Source organism: Rhamphochromis sp. 'chilingali' (genome assembly GCF_963969265.1).
Source record: "Rhamphochromis sp. 'chilingali' genome assembly, chromosome: 19".
Lineage (NCBI taxonomy): Eukaryota > Metazoa > Chordata > Actinopteri > Cichliformes > Cichlidae > Rhamphochromis > Rhamphochromis sp. 'chilingali'.
This window is the reverse complement of record NC_137946.1, coordinates 32,062,217-32,084,857: the sequence shown is the minus strand read 5'-3', so window position 1 is coordinate 32,084,857 and position 22,641 is coordinate 32,062,217. Positions and strand designations below refer to the sequence as shown.

The following is a 22,641-nucleotide window of genomic DNA, read 5'->3' as shown; positions in this document are numbered from 1 at the left end:
ACGGCGGGCTGGATTACAGAGATGGAAAGCTCGGTTGACTCGCGGAGAAGTCGGTGGTTAAAGCTGCTGCTGAAATGCTCGAGGAGCAAACGGACGTGTTTAATTATCGTTAACGTGAACAAAGCTTTCATTCTTCCTCGCTGTTAATATTAAACTGGTATCAGTGTTTGCACAAAAAGTTGATCCTAATTTTAATCTAAGGCATTTTTAAAGAGGTTTCGAGTCCTGAAGTGTAGCTTCAGCTCCAGGCTCTCTGTTATCTTGTTTTCATGTACTGTATCTTATGTACACAGTGACTCACGCTGAAGTGACTTTTAAAAAGCCTGCAGGCCGTCATGTGTGTCGAGCCGTTTAAAGGCCGCTCGGTCTGCTTTTCTTCTCCCACAGCTTCAGGTTGCAGCTCTCTGTTTTGCATGAATGACGGCCTCATGGCGACCTACGCCGGTATCTCCCGGCACCCATTCGCTCCTCCACGTCCTTTCATTACAGCATTAACTCGTCCATATTTCCTCCACGGCTGCAGGGGGATTAAAGTTGCATGAAGAGGATGAGGGTTTGTTTACAGGTGTGCACTGAGACGAACTTCGAGTGTTTGATGTGTCGTTTTTTGGGCTCTGATGCAACGACTTGAAAACGTATGCGGTGGTAATTTACGGAGCTGAGGGTGCAGACGTGTGCATTTGAAGTGCATCATTGTAAAAATTCACTGCGACGCACATAAAGATGGAAACCGTCAGGTGTGCTGTGACTGCAGATTGCTTCGGAGGTAGGAGGAGGAAAGTGTCTTCAATAATAAATAATCTGCTGCCTTCCTCCTTCTGTCCGTCTCCCTCCTCCTCCCCCTCTACCATCTGCAGCTGACAGCTCCGTCTGTCAGGCTGTCTGTTCCTGTGTGTTCACATCGTATATCTGCATGTCAACAACCACACATTTATTTCTGAATATGAGTATATACACAAATATTAAAGGAATCCTGTTCTATCGGAGTACTGCATGAAGTCTGATGTCATCAGTTAGTATCAGAGGGGGGTGTTGATCAGGTTCAGCTGCTTTGGCCTGAATGACGTTAACAAGGTGCACCAGAGGGGCAATGATGACACAAACCCCACAGGGACAGTTTCACACTGATGTCTTTTCACTGCTGTTAGCGTGAGGTGACCTGGACCCTGCAGAGGCCACACCCTGAGCACATGTGTCAGACGTGGGAGGGTCTGCAGAACGTTCCGCTGCCTGTACCGTCGTTCAGCGTGACCGGTTTGGTGGATCAGTGAAGGTCTGGGGAGGCACTCGTTGGATACCTCAGTCCCGCCCAGTCGTCCGGTCGTGTTGGTTTGTTCTCGGCTCTTCACGGCTGACTGCAGGAGGACGGGGCAGGAGATCAGTGACCTCCTCAGTCCCCACATCTGAATCCAGTCCAACGCCTTCGGGAGGTGGTTAAACTGGAGATTTGGTAGCACCAACATTCAGCTGACAGATCTGCAGAGAAGCTGATTTAAAGCGTTTCACGCGTTAATGGAGCTGCAGATAAAACTGTGGGACTGTAAATGCTGTAATGATGGAGGTGTAGTGTTATTTTTCTGCTCCATATAAAAGCGGGGATAAGCTGCAATCCTCAGCACACTTCAAAACCAACCGCAGACTTCATCGTGGTCGTAAAGATGAAAGGGAACGCGGCAGCTTTGGCGGCTGCAGCGCAAACACAGAAGCAGCGTCTCCTTTTTCACTTTCAGGAGTCGCTCCTTCACGCCTGCCCTTTGCCCTGAGCGGCGTTCACTGAGTGGCTCTGTGCAAACAGGCTGCAGTTCATAAATTATTCTCAGCTTCAGTTCCTCGATGATCGAATACGACTCGAGGGCAAAGGTCAGAGCATTTGAAAGGAATGTCGGGCTCACAAACATTTGACTGACACCCTCACGCAGGTGGAATCCGATGGTCTTATTTCTGTGATTTTTATACTGAAATAATGTAATAAATCACAAATATAAATTGTAATTCACTTAATATATGCGCAGGTTTTAAAGGTTTATAATAGTAACAATAATGATGATGGTGGCTGTTAAGCGTTCTGCGATGCTGTCGTGATTCTGCGCCTCTTTCCTCGCTGCGGTTCGTGCTGTGACCTTCGGCGCCCTCTCTGTTTGTCTCGTGTTCCTGCAGAAACTGGCGGTGCTGAAGGACGGCTTCCGGCTGGACTCGGGCTCGCAGCAGGAGCTGTGGGGCAGCAGCACCTCGCTTGCAAACTCCGACCTGTCCGTCCCGCGGCTCTACTCCGACGCCAGCTCGCAGACTGACATCCCCGCCGAGGTAAGCCCCGAGCCGGAGCGCGTCCAGGGCACGAACTCGTTGATTATGACTGTTCGCCATAATTAATTGTCAAATATAATCCAGTGTACTTATAACTCCACAGCTAGTTTCTTTATTATTTTCTTCTTCTTTGGTGTGTCAAGATGGTCGAACGCTGTTGTTGTGGAACATTAGTGGAAGTGGAATCTCACACTGTCCACAGTTTTCAATGAGTGTTGTCAGTAAAACGTTGAGTTTTAACCTCCATCGTGCTGTTTCGTTTGTTTTCATTCAGTTCATGACCAGCAGCAACAAACTGGCCGAGAAGGTTCGTGTGAGCCTGAAGTACGAGGAGGCCAAGAGAAGGTAACCGTCTGTCTCTCACACTGTCAGCTGATTCAAATGTAGAGCTTAGATAATGATGAGGCTGGAGGTGGATACTAGAAGGAAACCCCTCAGAATCTCTGAGATGAAAAAGTCTGATCTTCAGCACAAAAATGTGAGATTTAATCAAACTAGCGAGACGTTGCGGTGCATTTAAAGTCTGTTTGCTCCTGATAATCTGCCTGATTCTGGGCTTAAAGGTGATTTTAAAGTGTTACGTTTGTTTATGGCTGGAACGACGATTTCTGTTGAAAAAGCTGAAACTGTTTCCTTCGTTTCCTCTCCCAGGATCGCCACCATCGAGGTGCAGATCGCCAAACTGGACAGCGAGGCGTGGCCGGGGCTGCTGGACCCGGAGCGGGACCGCCTCATCCTCATCAACGAGAAGGAGGAGCTTCTGAAGGAGCTGCAGTACATCAGCCCGCGGCAGCGGCTGCAGCCCAACGACGCAGAAAAGCTGGAGTCCGAGAAGAAGCGGCTGGAGCGAGACCTGCAGGCCGCCAGAGACAACCAGAGCAAGGCGCTGACCGAAAGGTGATTAATGTACGACTGTAATGAGAACGTGTGCTGCAGGGTGAGCGCTGATGCTACAAATCACAGTTCAAAACCCAGAGAAACGTCGCCCTGACACCGCGGCTTTCATTTTTTCCTGACTTTTAGAACCAGGATTCGGTTCCAGTCGTTAGTGTGAAAACGCACTTTACCAAAACTTTGTTTGTGTGTGATGCGTTCAGGGAGCGTCTGGGTTTGCAGGTTATACTCTGCAGGTTGTCAGCGTCCTGCTGTGTGACATTTGTATTTTCTCGCCGTGCTCGGATAACCGTTCCTCCTCCTGTGGTTTGCTGCAGCAGGACTCGGTGTACCTCCTGTAATCTGGAGGCAGTATAAAAAGCACAAAGTCGCAAGCTTCAGTGTGTTATGCAACTCCAGCGGGGAGTGATTTACCTTTGCTCGTCATGCACGGTGCAGCGATGAGGAACCTCGTGCACTTGCAGAGGGTGCGGGGCCGGGAGCCGATCCGCGGTGGCGACCTGTACGAAGAGCCCGATGGTACGGCAGCGCCTCATCAATCACCTGCTGGTTCAGTTCCTGAACGCATCTGCAGAAACTAAAAAGCAGCTGCAGCGTAAAGGAGGTCAGAGGTGATGACAGGTGTGTGTAAACAGCGTCATTATGTCCTTACCAGCTGGTGATGCAGCTGACCTTTACAGACGTCAGCCCTCCCCAAAGAGCATAAAGTATCTCCTCCTCATCATCATCATCAGTCCCTTGCATCCCTCCTAGCCTCGTAGCACCACTTTCACATTTCCTGAATACCACAGACACCCCCCCCCCCCCCCCCCCCCCCCTCCTCCTCATCCTCCAACAGGACTCCTGTTGTTCCTGTTCAGGTCAGACTCTACCTGAGCTCAGACTCTCTTTGTGTCGCGTCTCCTGTTCCTGTAACCTGAGAGGCTACACAAAGAACAAGAACCTCTTTTAGTCCACCTTCTCCCCCCCTTACACACACTCACTCACTCACTCACTCACTCACTCACACACACTCACTCACACACACTCACTCACACACACTCACTCGCACACACACACTCGCACACACACACACACACACTCACTCGCACACTCACTCACTCACTCACTCACTCACACACACTCACTCACACACACACTCGCACACACACACTCGCACACACACTCGCTCACTCACTCACTCACACACACTCACTCACACACACTCACTCACACACACTCGCACACACACACTCACACACACACACTCGCACACACACTCGCACACACACTCGCACACACTCACTCACACACACACTCGCGCGCACACACACACACACACACACACCTGCAGGTTCTGGTTAAAGATTTTGGGCGGTTCAGTCTGAGTGTTGCTCAGGTCTGCCTCCATGTGGACAGCAGGGTTTCTGCAGCTCCTTTAACAGCTCCTGAAATGTCCTTAATGCACATTTACTAGTTAAAACTATCTGAATGCCTTTGGTGGAGAAGCACACACTGTAAATAAAAGATGTCCTAGCTTTATTGTGATAAGACGGTGGCGAGAGGACGGAGAAAGACCTCGACCTGCTGTAAGCGGCCTCGGGGAGGACGTCACCCTGCTGCAGGGGTTGTTAACATGCGGAGAGAAGATGGCAGTGTCTCCATGGTGTCCTGATCCTGATGGCGAGGAGTCAGAGGTTTAAATAAAAATGTGTAAAAGGGAGACGTCTGTTTGCACCGAGGCTGTAGATCTCCTTAACTGCTGCAGATTGTGTGGCGTTCAGGAGCTGCTGTCGGCATCGATTTGTTTCTGTACTGCAGAAACTAAACGGCGTCTTTGTGTTCTTGTTGTTTCAGGCTTCGTCTTCACTGCAAGAGGAACAAGCTGGTCAGAGAGCTGGAGGAGAACGTTCGCCTCGCCACCATGCTGCACACGCAGCTCAAGAGGTTCGTGCTTCTCGTTGAGCTCATTAAAGATAATTAACACGTCTTTAAAGTTTACGATTACTCAGAGAATGATGGAAGAATCTGCAGAAGTGAGACTGAAGTTTCAGTTTCCACAGTTTTTTTTTCAAAATAAAGGCTCAAGACAGAATCAGGCATTGAATATGTTAAACCAAATGGGCAGAAATAACAGGAAGTACATAAAAGTGCGTTAAATAAGGGAACGTAAAACGGACTCTGTGCTCTGTGTCACTCATTTTAAGACCTTATTTATAAAAAGACATGAAGTAGAAATAAGGATGCAGAAAAATGATGTGGATCAGTGGAGCAGAAGTGTTTTTGTTAAATGTTTGTGTCGTGGTTTGTTTCTCGTTGGTGGGACAGATTTCTCTCTGCTCGCTCTCAGCGGGCGGTCGACAGATGGAAATATTCGACCTTTAGCGGCCGAACGTTTCCCACGGATGAAAGCGTTTGTGTTGTTATTCTGCTCATATAAAATCAGTGCCGTATGAAGCTCAACACCACAAGTTGAGCGCTGTCGGCTTCTCCGTCTCCTCCCGAGTTTGGTGGATGTAACAGGACAGGAAGTGCGCCGCGTCCGTGTCAACGAGCCGTCACGCTTTAATTAGCTCGTCGTCCAGAGGCCGAGGTGGAGCGACGAGGACGACTTTTATTTATCACGAAGAAGTCAAAAAACGGGTTTTATTGTCCACAGTCGTTTCAATTATTCAAAGAAAAGAAGCAAAGCAAACAAACGTCAACCAAGACTCTTTAAATATGTTTTTGAAATCATAATGAAGCCGAGCAGCGGGTTAACGTTTGAGACGTAGCGCCGCAGATACGAGAAACGGACTTGTGTTTGTAGATGCAGGTGAACAGACTCGCGCTCCAACGTTGACACGATTGCACCGATCGGCCGACTCACGCGTCATTGTGTCTGTGGTTAACTTCCTCCCTCTTCCTCCTCAGCCTGTCGGCCAGCACCCTCTCCTGTTCGTCCGGCAGCAGTCGAGGCTCTCTGACCTCCAGCCGCGGCTCGCTGGCCACCACCTCCAGCCTTGGCTCCACCTCCTCCCTCAGCTTCACCGACATCTACCTGGAGCAGCCGGAGCTGGCCGACCCGGACTTCCAGAACAAGCTGGACAGCCTCCTGCAGGAGGGCGTCCAGGGAGGGTACCGGCCCTCCAGCTCCATCACCACCATACACGAGCACGAGGTGGTGACCGGCAGCGGCACAAAAGACGCCGGGAGACCCCAGAGCAAGTCGGGAGGCACCGGAGGAGACACTGGAGGAGGCACAGGGGCTGGCGTGGGGGCGGAGCCTTCCAGGATCCAGGCCCTCAAACTGTCAGAAACCCCGCGCTCAATGAACTCCTTATCCCCGCGCTCGTCTCTCTCCTCGCTGTCTCCGCCGTGCTCGCCCCTGGTCACGGACGCTACCTTCCTGTCAGGCGAGACGTTCGCGGGCCAGTCGGGGGGCTCCGGGTTGGGCCTCGACCTGGAGCTCCACAGCAGGCTGGCCGAGCTGGAGCTCAGGCTGGACTCTGAGGAGCAGCGTCAGGAGGAGCAGGGAGGTCCGGAGGAGAAGCAGAACCACCACGGCAGGCTGGGCGAGGAGGTCAAAGGTAAACAGGAAGCAGCACGATTACACAGCACGATCTGTCTGATGTTTTTAGTCGTTGTTGATCCCAGTCACTGATTCTGGTTTCACTTTGAGTCCTGCTGCATCAGCAATCACACGAACTCCTCAGGCTTCAAGAACTGGAAGCACGTCTAATCCTCAGTGTTGCTAAGGTGACAGCGAGCCGTCTTTATAACTGCCCGCCATCAGAAACTAGAATGAAAGCTGCGTGTTTGAGTGGAAACGTGACTCTTCATCAGACCTGTGGAGCCTCTCAGCCGCTCAGCAGTCAGGTCTGACTTGTAAAACATAGTCAGGAACGAGTCGCTGTGACAGAGGCCGCTCTTGACTTCAGAGAAAAAGCTTTATTAGAAAGCCCGACTCCAGGAATCCTCCTCCTCTCAGTGTGCGTGATGAGGAATCTAATACTGTGTGTGACACCTGACGGCTGCTGGCAGCGATGAGGAGGGTGGAGGTGAAGGTCTGGAGGGTTTAGGGTTGCAGCTGTTCAGTCTGAAGCTCGTTCTCTGCATCAGGAGACGTGATCGCTGTGATCGCTTCATTGCTCCAGTTTAATTTTTCAGGTATAATTTTGACTTTTATTCATTTTAAAACTAAATAATTGAAAAACTTTTTTTCCAGGTAAATCAGTTCAGTCTTTAAAAAAAGACTTTTTATGATATTTCATCTCCTCCTCCTACATCCTCTCAGTACAATCTAGGGCTGCTCAATTAATCGAATTTTAATCACGATTACGATCTGGGCTTTCAACGATCATTAAAAACGACTGAGCCGATTATTAGCTCCTCCCTCATGCTTTACTCTCGCGCTGCTCCGTGTGGTAAATCGAGCGCACCGCTCTCCATTTCGAACACGCGTCACAACAATTAAGAGGACCCGAGGGAAGCTCGGAAAGCTAAGCAGAAGTTATTTGGAGAGGAGAGTGACTGCTGTTGGTTGAAAAGAGAGGTAAAAAAACAAAACTTCAGTGGTGTGGAAACATTGTGGGTTCGCGGAGTCAGACGTGGATCAAGTAGACACAGTGTGTAAACTTTGCTAGGATGTAGTAGCTGCACCACAGAGCAACACTGCAAAGTTTACATTTTTCATTTATTTCTTATATTGCAAACATTTGCACTGTTATCAGTATTTGCACACTATTTTATATTCTTTTTTAAAGTCATTATTCAATACATTGTTATTGTTAACCCTTTAAAGCCGTCAGAGCAGCACGCTCCGTTTTGCTTAACCATTTTTAAATCCCTGTAGAACCTGAACCGTGTAAGCTAGCGCAATAATTTGTTTTGCATATGAAACCGGAGGAGTTGTACTTACATCTGATGCCATCAGCTTGTCCTCGGTCACGGTTTCCTTCCACATAAAGCTTTGCAAAAAGTGCATAAAAAGCACTTGCAGCAACAAAAACATAATATTCCAGAAACACGCTTTGCCGATCCATCAGCTGTTCTTAACACTTCCCACTTTGGAAAAGACGTCAACGGGAACTATCGCATTTCCTGCCCGAAACCAGAAGTGACGTCATTTTCGCAGAAAATCTAGTTTTTTACTTGTAGGCCTTAAAAGCCTATACTGGTGTTTTTATAAGTCATGTTTGACTTTTCTGAATAGTTGCTGGGATGCTTAGGACTTGAATTGCACTGCTGGAAATAGTTTATTTTGATGCACCTGCTGTTTTCTTTGCAAATTTGCATCATAGGATTGTTTTTTTGTTTTTCCTGCAGTATATAAAAATTGCTGTATCTCCAAAATAAAACTATGAAGACACTCAAAATAAATTTCCTGTTGTTGTAAACTATTTTTTGCAACTTTTTTTGTATTTAAAGTTTTGAGGGATAAGCCTCTTAAATTTCTCCAAGTAGAAATATATGTAAAAAAAACAAAAACAATTTTCAATTTTTTTGTAGTTTATTGCACTTGTTTGCAATTAATGTTGTTACTATGGACTTAATGCATACATATTATTAAAATATGGGCTATAACAGTTGTATTGATGTATAGCAACTTGAAATGCTCCCACAAATGGCACTACAACATGTAAAAAAAATAATAATATAAGCTCTGGCGGACTTGGTTCTATAGTAGGTCTTAAAGGGTTAAATAAATATCGTCAAATAATCGTGATCTCAATTTCAGTGAAAATAATCGTGATTATCATTTTTGCCATAATCGAGCAGCCCTAGTACAATCATTTGGTTTTTTCCTGTATTTCTGATGCGGCCGACAGATGCAGGATTTTTAGGCTGACGTTTGTATTTGGCGACTAAAACATTCGATATGTGGGACATTTCAGGGACATAAAACACAAACATCTTTGCCTGACGCTTGTTAGTGTCGTTATTAACGAGTCCTTTCTGGGTTTAATCCTGTTTTGCTGGATTACTCGTTTGCTCGTTTACGCTGTGCCAGCCTGCAGCAGCAGCAGGGCGCCCTCTACAGGACAAATTATGCAACATCAACACCTGTAACACGGTTCACGCATGTTTCTCCCGTTTCTTCTTCTACTCTTACATTTTTTTTTATCGGCTGTTATTGATGCTGATACGATATCGATATCAGCTGATAGCCTGGTGCCGGTGTATTGATCAGTTCTTATTTCTGATCCCTCGTAACGTCATAAATACCGGAGAGAGCAACATTTTCAGGCTTTAGAAGGACACTTCTGAGGGTCTTGTCTTGTGTTTTGGATCAGGCGGGGCCTGTGGGCCTGACGTGTTTGTTTTAGGACCGAGTGAGTCGATGAATGTGATGTTTTCACGTTTCACTCCCCTCCCAGGCCCCTTTCTGCACCTGAGCGCTGACCTACCTTTGCTTTTGTTACCGGCTTGTCTCTCTCCTGATCTGCTGTCGGCTCCGACGTCTTTCGTGGCGCTCTTGCCTCCACCTGAGCTCGCAGACGTCCCGCCATGATGTCAGACTGACTGGGACCAGCAACGAGGGCTTTAATGGGCAAAAATTCCCCAAATCTCTGCTGGACGTGACCCCTACCACCCTCATCTCCCTCCCCCCATTTACTTCTTTATTTGAGTTTCACTTAAATAGTTAAAATATGAAATAACGCCGCTGCGAGAGACACTTTTAACTTCAGTGACGGTCGGTGTTGTTGAATAATGTGTTTAACAATCAAGAAAACGTCAGACGAGGAGAAAAAGAAAGTTTAATTCAAATAAAAAAAGAAACAGTTTTTTACATGTTTACGTTTTTTGCAGCTTGTTGCACCTTTGTGTGGTTAATGAGAGAGCGGCAGTGAGAGTCAGGCTCAGGTGAAAGCTGCACCTGGTGTCTGGTTTCCTGCTCTTATCAGGTCGAAGCCACACGAGCCTGAAGCCTTTCTCAGGTCCACATCACATGCAGCCCACAGATTATTGATTATATTAGTTTGAATGTGTTGTTTGCAGTGCAGCTCCAGGCCAGGTTTGATTGGTTCACTTCATTGACCTCAGCTCACGGATCAGATAGACTCGTGTTCAGGTTTCATCATTTTTCTCTACAGTTTGGACGTTTTAGTTTTGTACTTGCACATAAATAACACGAGCGGGAGTCAAAGACGCCACACGTGGTCGCTGTTTCTGCTTTTCAGCGCTTTATTGAAGGATGATTTTGAACTGTGACTCGTGCAAAGCTGATGGAGATTACAATTACACATCAAATTATTTATTTATTTCTCTTCTTTTGGTTTTTTTAGGCTCAGCTTCGGAGCTGCGAGGGACGGGGGCGGGGCCAAAGAAGATTGGGGTGACCTCGGCCGTGTCCGACGAGTCGGTCGCCGGCGACAGTGGCGTGTACGAGCCGTCAGAGCGCAAGTACGAAGGTTTTACATTTGAGGTCGTAGGTTTGTCCTCGTATTGTTACGCTTTTATTTTTCCTGGTCTGGCTCTTTGTTTCAGAAATTTAAAGTTACAGTTTGTTAATAAATGAGTGGCATTGGACGGATTTCCCATAACTGCAGCTGGAGGTTAAAATAACTCTGCGTGCTGTTTCCCGCAGACCCGGCCTCCCCGCTGACCTCCTGCTGAGCTCCTACGAGGACCGCCTGGCGCCCGGCTGCCCTCAGGTGCAGCTCGGCTTCCGTTACGAGGCCAGAGACCGGCGCTTCACCGTCTACGTCATGCAGCTGTCCAACTGCAGCGCCCTCTGTCTGCCGACCGACCAGAAAATGTACGAAGTCTCAGTCTGTGTTTCCTGTCCCTCAAACGTATCTCAGCAGGTTTAATGGCCTCTGCCACGCTGCCGTGTGTTTGAGGCGCTCAACAGAAAAACTCAATACGGTCGTTTTTTCTTTTCTACGGGGCAGTTTTATGGAATCGGATCTAAAACTAAAATGATTATTTACTGAGATCATAATGAACGTTAGAAAACTAAAATACGTGTAAGTATAATCCCAGAACACAGCCAAGCAGCTCCGCCTTTAGCTCCGCCTTTAGCTCCGCCTTTAGGTGATGAAGTAATAAAGTTAATAAAAAAGTAAACAAACTTTTTCTCCAAAGTAAAAAAACTAAACCAGAGGTTGATGCCATGGAGGCTACGTCCATCTTTAGTGTACAGTCTGTAATTTACATCGCGACATCATCGCGTGACCTTTGCCCTTTCCTCCTGCAGGTATGTACGCGTGGCGGTGCTTCCCTGCGTGGAGGCCACTCGCTGCCTCTTCCGAACACGCAGCTCGCCACCTCGAGACGCCGTGGAGTTCAACGAGGTGTTTGGCATGCAGATATCCCACAGTGCACTGCGGCAGAAGACCCTGAGGGTGGACGTGTGCGACACCGGCAAGTCGGGCCACGAAGAGTGTCTGGTTAGTTTCAGTTCGTACGTCACTGTAAAAAAAAAAAAAAAGAAGATAATGTTCACTAATCATCGAGGATCTCACTGTTTGTTTGTTAAAGGTCATCAGCTGTTAATTAATCAGCTGTTAACGAGGTTCTTGTCACACACAGTTTAATACATGCTCACGCTCTCTCTGACTCCCTTCCTCCTCTTCCTCGCTGCAGGCGGGAGCTCAGATCAGCCTCGCTGACGTCAGCTGTTCGGAGGAGAAGTGCACCAAGTGGTACAACCTGCTGAGTCGTGTCTACCTGCCCGAGGTCAGCAGAAGCCCGGCGAGCGGCCCAGAAATGAGCCGTGCTTCGTTTCCTCTCCAGTTTCATTCAAAACTAATTCTTCTCATTTTAGTTCCCAGATGTCCTTTTTTCACATTTAGATGCTTTCAGTGAGTCACAACATGAGTTTAACGTCCCTGTGAGGAAATATTGATCATAATAATAAAGTCGTTTGTGCGCACATGAAGAAGGAAGAGGAAAAGTAACAGTTACAATTTTACACATTTCTGTCATTAAATTGATACACGAGTCAATAAAAAGGTCAAAAAGTCTTTAAAGGTGGAGCTGTGAGTGAGACAGAATAGAATGCAATAGAATAGAATAGAATATCCATCACCGAGCTTCAATCTAAATACATAAATCAGATTAAAGGGATAGAAAGTAAGACGCCATGTTGGTTGCAGTAGGGATATAAGAGGAATTCTACTGCTGCACAATCAGTGTGGAAAACTGTTCGGGACATAAATGCTGTGTGTGTTACGAGTGTGACGGGGATGTCGTTGTTGAATGATCTAAAAAATGTTTGAAGTGATCGGAGGATTAAAAAGTCCTGATGCAACTGTTTGTGTTTCAGACTCACGTTTCCAGCGGCGACCGAGCCGGAGGGCCTGAGGATGACGAGTGGTGAGTGTTGAGGATGAAAACCTGAGTGATGCAAACTATGAGCGAGCCTCGTGTTCAGTCTGAGGAAGACGATGGTGGCGTAGCGAGTAAGAACGAGTGTCTGTGGTTGGTCTTCATCAGGCATGGCGAGCCTCTGGAGGCGGACATGTTCGAGGACGACGAAGGGCACGGCACGGAGGGGGCGGGGCCTCTGAAGGACGAGGATGAGTTTTATCCCGAGAGCAGCCAATGGGAAGCAGAGGAGGAGGAAGATGAGGAGAAGGGGCCCAAACCCCCTCCTCCTCCGACGGCGGTGGCGGCAGCCGCCATCACAGAGAAGGTAACGTCATTTATTTCAGCTTAAAGGTCAACGAGCCGCTTTGTGTTTAGAGTTCTTCTTCTCTGATAATTGGGAACGCTGACATTTAAGCAGGGGAAGAAGAAGAATCACTTCCCGTTCCAGTGGACCTTTTTCGAGTTTGTTTTTAAGCAGAAGCAGTTTTAGAACTAACACTGTGACGGCGCCTCGGTCGGTGAGCGTCCTCGTTACCGCTGCGGTTCTCTCCTACAGGTGAACAAGGAGACGAGCATGGACAGCCTGCCGTCGCTGCATCACTGCTCCGTGGTTCGGCCCAAAGAGCGGCGCCCGGACGTCCGCCAGCAGAACCCCTTCATGAGGGGCAACACCATCATCCGCTCCAAGACCTTCTCGCCCGGACCTCAGAGCCAGTACATCTGCAGGGTAAGTGAGACCTACGCAGGATTTGCGCCGATGGTGACGCTGCGACCTCATTAAACGCTCGATTTTGTCCTCGCAGATTAACCGCAGTGACAGCGACAGCTCCACGCTCTCCAAGAAGTCCCCGTTTGTCAGAAACGCCTCCGAGAGACGCAGCATGCGCATGAAGAGGGTAAAGACTCCGCCCCCTCACCTCTACATCACTGCAGAACCATTATACATTAGCTAGCGTCACGCCTACTTTGTGTGGCGGATGTAGACAAAAGAAAGTAGTTCCTTTGTGAGACTCGTCATTGAAGCTTTGTTGGTATTTGTTGAGTAAGTAACTCTGCTAAAGTAGCTTTGCATGATTCACAGTTCATAATAATCCTAGTTTATCTGATACTGAGCTTCGGTGCAGCACTGTCTATAATGAGCCATTTTAGCCCCTCCCCCTTCACCTGTGAGCGTGGCTGTTCACGCTGAACCGCGGGACGCTCGGGTCCCGTGTTTCAGCTTCAGTGGTGCGGTTTCTCTCGTCTTTCTGATCCTCCTGCTTCTCGACTTCTTGAAAGTAATACCTTCACATTTGCTGACCGCATTAAGACAATTTGCATTTTGTGAGGCTTTAAACCTCCTAACGACTCCCAGTGAAGCGACTCTTAATATTTAATGACCGTCTGAATGTTTAATGCAGCGCTGACATTTGCCAGTTTCTATTAATTTAAAGTCGAGGCAGCAGCTTCGGCCTCTCGGGGCTCCACGGCAGCAGGTGTTGGTGACAGTATTTGCAAATAGGTCGAGGTGTTATTAAACACTCGGGTGACTTTTAAGCCCCCTCCAGAAATCGAGGACTTTACAGGCTTCATCGCTGATGGCTGCACTTAAACCTGCGCAGACGTAGCAGGACTGTGTGCGTCGAGCTGTGGTCCAGCCCTGGTTAAGTTTAGATCAGCCTCACCCTGATGTTTGGATTCTGTTAGCTTTGGGTTTGTTTCTTTATGCATTTTTCTTTCTTTGCCCTCGGCTCAAACTCAGCCTGTCTGACTGACAGAACCAGGCAGCAGAAGCACTGTGACGTTGTGAGTTTGTGCTGCAGCGGGCAGAAAGTCGATGGTGTTACTGTTGCACTCGTTCAGTTTCTGTCAGATTGTCTGTCACATTTTTAAGAGCTCGTCAGTTCATAGTCGATGATTTTCCAGCAAATTTGTGTTTTGTCCTCGGCACTTAACCCCGCCCCTTCATCCTCTCTCAGCCTCCTGTACCCGTTAAAGGTCTGGACGGGCTGCTGCGGACCTCTCTGGACCTGGAGCTGGACCTGCAGGTGTCCCGGACGCGGCAGGCTCGGCTGGCGCAGGAACTGCGGGTGCTGCGGGAGCTGAAGACGCAGCTGGAGAAGGCGAGGCAGCAGGGCCAGAAAGAGCTGCCCGCCTGGGTCCAAGAAGACGAACGCTTCCGGCTGCTCCTCAGGCAGGCCGAGAAACAGGTGAACTTACCGCCGAGTGTCCAGGCCTCCCGTGGAGCCTCTGTCCACGTGTTACATGGTGAAATCAGTGTCTGTGTCCTCGTTTGCTCTCAATGTGCAGATGAAACAGATAATCCTCCAGAGGGCGCTTTCTTTCTTTTTTTACTGTCACAGTATAGTTGTCCCGCTGGAATAAAAACTCTCTGCTTTTGTTCTCTTCAGACTCGAGAGGAGCAGCAGCAGGAGAAGAGGGTGGAGAAAATGATGAAGGCCGCAGCCAAGGACGTCCACAAGATCAGAGGCCAGAGCCGCAAAGAGGTCCCCGAGGTGCAGACCTTCAGGTACGAAAAGCACCGTCACCACCACAGATTCATTCGTGGGGCAGTTTGAAGGTGGCGACCTCATCGCGCACGATGATGATGTCACTGTTTGCTGTGTGTGGTTTCAGAGAGAAGATGGCGTTCTTCACACGAGCGAAGACCTGCATCCCCGACCTGCCGGCCGACGACGTGTAGAGAAGCATTTCAAAGTATTTTCCTTCCGGAGTCGTTCCCTGCTGTTCCCTCACCGACGAAGCAAACGTCTGGCGGTATTATGAAGAATTAAAATAAATAATAAAAATAACACTGATAATAATAATAATAATAAGTAGGAAAAAACCTTTGAAACCGTGGAGAGAGTAATTTTAAAGAGCTCAGCATTTCTAATGTGGATAGTCTTTGTTTGTAAATTAGCGATAGCACTGCTGGAGCTTTTGTTTTTTTCCTTTTTTATTCTCGTTTCCACTTTTGTTTTTGTTCCTGTTACTAACCGGCTGTTCTTAGACTCGTAGGTGTTTAAAATCATTCCAGCACAGAATCATACAGTCACACATGAGCATACGAAGACTTTTGTACTGAAAATGGCACAAAATCAAAAATGGTACTCAAAGGAAAATTCAGCTGCAACTTAAAGATATTTAATATTGACCTTCAGATGATGTGGGATTAGTTTTTTATTATTAGAGTATTTTCTGAGCAGACAAACAGCACAGTGTTTAATTTTTGTATTTGTTTTTAAATGCGGCTCTCCCTACACAACAACAGTGAAACACTAAAACATGTTTGTGCAGACGAATCGCCGCAGTTATAATCCTTAAGATTTTTAATCCAGGTCAGGTTATTTTCTACACAGACGTGAAGTTTCTGCTGGTTAAATGATCAGAACAAAAAACAAGCAGCTGTTTCTTAGAGCAGGGCAGCTACAACTCCCAGGGTGCATTTCAACAGGAAGCATCCAGTCAGATTCATTTTAAGGAGACGCTAAAGATTAAGTAAAGTTAAATAACCTCAGATTATATCCCGTCCAATCAGGCAGGAGAAAGTTTTTGGATCATGTCCAATTGTCATTCATGTGCCTGTTTAAACCTTAAACATACCTTTGAGTTTTTTATGGCCCAGTGTCGATTAAATAGGTTTTTACTACGCTGTTAAACTGTAAGGAGGGCGTAGTAAAGTCCAGAGGCCAAAAAGACAACAAATCACATGTTATGGCTCATTTATAAAGAGATTTAATGCACTAAATCTACAGTTTATTGCAAAATGAGGCACTTAAAAGTTGCTTTTTTTATGTTGTGAACATAAGAGCCGGATTTTTAAAGTGACAAAGACCAAAACTGGAGCAAAGAGAGCCAAAATGCAGCATTTGTGTTCAGCTAACGCCGCACTTCTTTAGGTTTCCTGTGTGATGCATATTTATTATTAATCATCCATCACTGAGGAAATTCACCTGTTACAGCAGCACAAGAGTCAGGAAGAAAAAGTGAATTAGAGACTAATAAACATAAATACTATACAGGAGTAATTGGTACCATGTACAAATGGTACTGTAAACAGTGAAACGGACTAAAATACACGAGAGGACTGGAAGACGGCAACATTTTGCAACATTCTGTCCAAACACATTTTATTTATTCTTAGTTCTATATGATGTCACACAGAGGGGATTTCCCTAATATGGCCATCTCAGGCTCCACCCAAAAGAAAGCCTTCCTCAAAGGGGAAGGGCTAAAACAGCTTCCTTCACAGAGAGGATTAACTGAGCGGCTGCACTGAGGTCCAGTGTGCCATAAAGAAGGATTCTTTTGAACTGTTATTAAAGCATAGCTGCTCTCTGTGAGTCGAAGAGTTAAAAATAAGCTGCCACGCTTACTGCCAAACTGACCTGGACTGAAATCTTAAGGATTATCTTCATCTTCAAACACTGGCACAAACTGTACGTTTTCTGTAAACTGAGCGACGTCGTGCTGACGGCACAGGTGGTCGTAGCACGTCAGCGTGGCCGCACGATAGCAGCTCAGAGGAGACACGTCGCTCTGAGCGTAATCCGTAATCATCGTCTCTCGTCACACAAACACATCGGTGTAGAAACAGCACTAACTCGCACTAACACTCAGGTAGTTGATCGGGTAGTTTGCACTTTAAGAAAGTTGAGGTAGAAGTTTGAAAAAAGAAAAACTTGATGTGGGTTTTTGGAAAGTTAAACGCCTGGAAACCTTTGCCTCACGCTGGAACGATTTCTGATTGTCGGAACAGGAAGTGATCTCAAACGCATTTCTGATGACTGTGAACTTGTTATTGATCATATGATTGTTTGACTGGAAGCGACTGAAAAAAAACTGAGTCGTCAGCCAATAGGAAGACGGAAGTCCAGCTTTGCTTCATAAGCTCCTGCGCTTCTCTCTGATTGGCTGATCAGTTTTTGCAGTTTTAATTTCAGACTTCCTGCCCTCACGTTTCCACCTGTAACTGGATGTTTGTGAAGCATTCAGTTCTATTAGAACTGGACCTTCTGCACTTAAAACTGTTGGATGGTGTTAGTGTGGTGCCCCAGCAAAACTCAGCATGTCGCCTTTTTTTCCTCAGCTGGTTATTTAAACTGTTTTTCTCCTCGTTTCAGTCTATTTGAAGCTCTGAAACGAGGAGGAAGACACATTCAGTGAACTTATCGATGCATTGAGCAGCTAAAGAGCCTCAGGAGTTGGTAAATATTAGAAAAACGTCACTCCCAAAGACTCCTGACACGTTCTATATAAACTGATGTTTAATGTAGTGTTTACATAAACAAGCAAACAGAAATCTGGCACAGGAAATTTTTTACTTTTCAGCATATGGAGGATTGAAGGTGCCAAAATAAACAAAATATGTGACTGAGTGAATAATAAAATGACATTAAATGTTCGAAAAAATAGATACATGTAGGTATTTATTAATTTGTAAAATGTGACATGAGTTAATATTTTTAAATTAATTTTATGCAGAAATACAGGGAAGGTCAGTAAACAGATATTTGTCTTACATTTTATAATTGAATGCCTTGAATGTTGAAGAATTTTGTTGTTTTTTACATTTGTAATTTATTTATTAATTTGCTTGCTGTTCCATTATTATTTTGGCGGTTTTGATCCTCCATACTGGCATGTGTCAGGAAGTCTTCTCCAAAATAACGATTTAAAAAGTGGAAAATTCTTCACATGGAAAACATTTAACATGAATTCTAGATTATTACAAAATGTGGGATTATAAACTACCTGCTGAACATGGAGCAGATGATTTATTCAGGTGGTGGAGACCAAAAATGGAGCTAAAAATGAACGCTGGGCCTTGAATGGTCACTAAAGTGCCTGTGACTGCCTGATGTTGTCACTCTGTAGCTGCTGAATGCAGAAATAAGCGGCTGTCTATTGAATGTCCGACTTTCCTTCTTGCTGGGCCACCAGGCTGATGGTGTCGGTGCATTTTGTTCTTCGTGTTTCCATTCCCCGTGTAAAGAAGAACGTAGCTGACGAAAACCAAGCTGCTGCTGCTGTCATTCCAGATGTTTCTCTCTTCTTTTTTTAACTCTGTGTAGAGAAACAGCAGCTCTAGGAAATGATTGAGGTTTTTTTTATTGTCCAATTTGACCGTTTACCTTCGTCATCTCCACTTCCTGTTGCTGCCCAGTCTCTGTGAGTGTTTTCAGTCCTCATTAAAGCGTCAGATAGTCCCACCACATCCAGGTAGGAGTAGATATATTTTTCTAGAATGTATGTTTAAAAAAGGTAATAAGATTGAAATAACGAGACACGAATGACTTCTGAAAGAGCCTCGGTAGGATGTGAATCTGACACCATCGCCCGACATCAGTGTGAACAGTCAGTGAAAAAGACCAAAACCAAAGATTTAAAAGCTGATCCCCGTCCTCTGACGTAAAACGATTCAAACCCCTTCGTCACGAGGTGTTTTTGTAATTTTACCCTCTGCTACGGCACGACAGAAAATCAGACGCTGGAAATAGTGAGCTGCTAGCATGTGGTGCTAAAGCTAAGCTAACACCTGCCAGTCAATACCATCCTGAAACTTCCCTTGGTTTACTCTCAGACTGCTGATGTCACCGTAAAGATGCAGCCAGATGTTTTTTTTTTTTCTTTTTAAGGTACTTGATGTAAATTTCAGGGTTTAAAAAAATACTGTAAATGTTCCAAAATTAACTAAAGACAACATGAAGAAACGGCTGCTTTGACCTGATCTGCACACTGAGCATTTTTTATCATTGAAATAAGGCTCAACTCATTCAGCAAACACTGCCCCCTGGTGGTGAACATTTTAGTTAGTCTGCAGAGGGGAATTACAAAAAGTTACTTTTAATCATACACTTGCTCATCAGACCACTTCGTGAGCTTTTGCATGTTTTTTTCGCCGTCTGGTGTATTTTTTTATATAAATCAAAAAAAGCTGGTAACGAGAAATGCGTCGTTGTTCTCAGAGTGCAGATCAGCTGTAGATTCCAGTTTGTGGCGACTGTTCGCACTGAGAACTGAACGAACGTTACGGAGTTGGGCGTGCTGCAGGGCGAGCAGCGGGTTCACTGCAGCTCTGGAGATGTTTTTGTTTAATGTCCAACCGAGCCGCCGTCGGTGGGTGTGTAAGAAGACTTGGAGGAACTTTCATTTTTTTAATATTAGCCGTTTTTTGTTTGTCCTCTGTCTCCTCGAGTAGGTTGGACCTATAGGAATTCAGCGGTTAACCTCTGATTAAAAAAGACTCGTTTATTTGAAACATCTGGATGAAGGAATGTAGGTTTTTTAAAAACAAATGCTGTTAGCCACAAATGATTCTTCTTCATCACGTAGGCAAATCTTTGTTTTTTTTGTGCTTTTATGTTTCTTTTATCTGATGAATCTGTTCAAACCCGGTGATGCGTTTGCAGGCGGCTACGAGAAACACACTGCATGTATTTATTGCACTTCTGTGATTTTTTTTTTCTTTTGATTTTTTTTTGGGGGGGTGCTTTTTTCCTGTTTTTTTTTTTTTTTTTTTTTGTTTTTTGTTTTTTGTTTTTTTTTTCCTTTTTATCGTAAGAGTCCTGAAAAGCTGTGAATTTTATTCTCAGACACTGTACTGTCGACCAGAGTTGTAAATATTTCACCAGCACAAAAAACAAACGATATGTTTTGTAGTTTCACAACATATAAAAAAAAGTTCTTCTCTTCTACTCGTGTGTTGTGTGTTTTTCTTCCTGTCCTGAAATCCATGATAGCAGAGATTAGGGCTGGGCCATATTATACCGTTCACGGTAATACCGGTATAATGTTAGGCAACGATAGGAAAATGAAATATCGCGATAGAATGGGAGTAAAACGCGCATGCGCAGTGCCTTTGTTTTCATACGCACATGGCCGATTGTTGAGTGAAACAGATGAACCAGAATTGGTTTGTAAAAATGGTGCAACTTCAGTGATGTGGAACTGGTTTGGTGTTTGTCCGTCAGATACACGACAAAGCACATTTTTTTGCAGAACATGCAAGCGGCCGTTGTTATTGTCATATTTGTCGGACTAAGATGCTCTTAAATCTGGGAGTAATCTGGGTCCTAAACTCCGTATGCTTCAGGTCAAACAACACTGCAGCATCACTGAGAGTTAAAAACTGTCTAAATTCTTTCATCTTTAATAAAACGATCAGCATTGCTGCTTTACCAGGTGTAACTATAAAGTTTAACTTCCAGGCATACATGAAAACAAAAGTTATTACATTTAACGGAGTTAGAAGTTAGCAGGAAGCTAGCGGAAGTTAGCTCGCTAGTTTCGCTAGTTACCTAAGCATGATATTGCATGTTCTGACTGAGAGATTTCTGAAAAAAATCAAACGTACAGCTCTGCTATCACTTCCAACATAAATGAAGACAGGAAACTAAACAGCAGTGACGTTTGTAGGGTTACTGAAGTTGGGCTAGCTAGTATATAATGATGTGCTACGTGATCGCTAGCGACACAGCTATGTTAGCATAACATAAACAGTGAAGCTGGAGGACGAACACTAACACTTTTCCACTTATAAAAGTTAACGTGAAGGTTCTTCATGGTTAGAGACAAATGCAATCGCATGGCAGGATGCTGTAAACGGACCAAACTTCAGTCAGGAGAACAACTGAGATAATCCATCCACAATACGAGGTTAGTCATTAATATACTGCAACAACATGGGGATAGAGCAGCTGCCAGAGAATTCAACATTAATGAATCAATGGTACAGAAGTGGAGGAAGCAAGAAGAATGAGTTTAATAAAGTTTGATTTATCTGACTGCTTTGTTTCGCTTAATGTGCCTTATAATCCCGTGCACCTTATGGTCCGAAAAATGCGTACTGCACACTGCAGTTTAATGTTGCAAAGCACCTCTTTTTAACTTCAGTGGATATTATACATGGTTATGCTCAGGATGTGTCAGCCCATTTCTACTGGAAATGCCTTTTGGTTAAACTTTCAGCAAGGAATTTGCATTTGCACTGTTATATTTTTATAAAGCTTTAATGTACATAAAAACCAGCTTCTTGTTTAAGTGAAAATAAATGGAAGGTTGTCTTTTTGCGCTAGTAATGTTGTGGAGTTGTATTTTGTCTCGCATCAATTATATCGTCGGTTATATCGTTATTGCAAATTTTCAAATATATATCGTGATAAATATTTTTGGCCATATCGCCCTGCTCTAGCAGAGATGATAAAGGCAATTTTATTTCTCTGAAATCCTAATGATCAAGAGAGGTTTCAAGATGACTATTAAAATGCTGGTATCTGAAAACTTGGCATTAAATTGTTGGCTTGCATGTCTAATTAGCTTAATTACTCCTGTGGGACACCACAGGGTTCTGGACTTGGGCCCTTTTCTTTTATTATATGCTGACAATTTTAGGACTACATGCCAGTCATTAACTGGAGAGAAGGAAAAAAAGTGATTTTTTAAATTATTTTTTTAAATACATTGTATTGTTGAGCTGATATGAGCGGAATCACATCATCTACAAAAAAGCAAAGATTTGATCCTGAGACAAAACCAGTCACTCTACAACCAAAGTAAAAGGTAAAGAGATTCAAGACCAAGGTTTTCTTCATGCAAACACACCAGCTTATTGTGCTCATTTTCTGACATTTCTGATAACAGTGATACATTGATTTAGTAGATAGAAAAAAGTTAAAATGTTTAACAGCTGCAGCTCTTTGTAAGTTGACCTAAAAATCAAACTACGCACACAAACAAGCAGCAGGAGAGAGGATGACATCCCCCTGAGACCATCTATTTGATCTTTTTAACCCTCTCAGGCTCAAATTAAGTTTTTTGTTGCTAATGCACAACCAAGTCCTGCAGTGCAACCAAGTCCTGCAGTGGTGTAAATGAAAAACTCATAAAATATGAATGTGGGGTAATCAGGTTGTTAGTTTTTAACTGTTGCAAATCGGCAACGCCTGCCTCGAGAGGGTTAATATTTTTATATATTCATCAAATTGATTTCATATTGTTTAAATTTATAATTGGTAATACTCCCATGCACATTCAGTGCAACATCACACTGCTGCAAATGCATGTCTGTTAATTGATGACAGTCCAACATCTTATATTCTTCGTATCTTTTGTAAGTCTTATCGTGCCAGTGGTTGTGTTTTTAGTGATACTTACCACATGACACACATAAAAGTCATTTTGGCT

At 45.1% G+C, this 22,641-nt stretch overlaps 1 protein-coding gene across 1 annotated transcript in view; it reads left to right on the top strand.

Annotated features, from left to right (window-relative positions):
- The window catches only part of wwc1 (WW and C2 domain containing 1), a 46,737-nt gene extending 26,592 nt beyond the window's left edge, over positions 1–20,145 (top strand). Inside the window, exons 7-22 of the mRNA XM_080866740.1 lie at positions 2,158–2,304; positions 2,579–2,649; positions 2,956–3,201; positions 5,035–5,124; positions 6,091–6,746; positions 10,446–10,563; positions 10,748–10,918; positions 11,360–11,552; positions 11,749–11,841; positions 12,431–12,480; positions 12,601–12,799; positions 13,031–13,201; positions 13,278–13,370; positions 14,433–14,663; positions 14,865–14,983; positions 15,091–20,145. Coding sequence (XP_080722866.1) covers positions 2,158–2,304; positions 2,579–2,649; positions 2,956–3,201; positions 5,035–5,124; positions 6,091–6,746; positions 10,446–10,563; positions 10,748–10,918; positions 11,360–11,552; positions 11,749–11,841; positions 12,431–12,480; positions 12,601–12,799; positions 13,031–13,201; positions 13,278–13,370; positions 14,433–14,663; positions 14,865–14,983; positions 15,091–15,157 — 2,715 coding nt within the window. The 3' untranslated portion in view covers positions 15,158–20,145. The remainder of the gene's footprint in view (positions 1–2,157; positions 2,305–2,578; positions 2,650–2,955; positions 3,202–5,034; positions 5,125–6,090; positions 6,747–10,445; positions 10,564–10,747; positions 10,919–11,359; positions 11,553–11,748; positions 11,842–12,430; positions 12,481–12,600; positions 12,800–13,030; positions 13,202–13,277; positions 13,371–14,432; positions 14,664–14,864; positions 14,984–15,090) is intronic.
- The last annotated feature ends 2,496 nt before the right edge of the window (positions 20,146–22,641 follow it).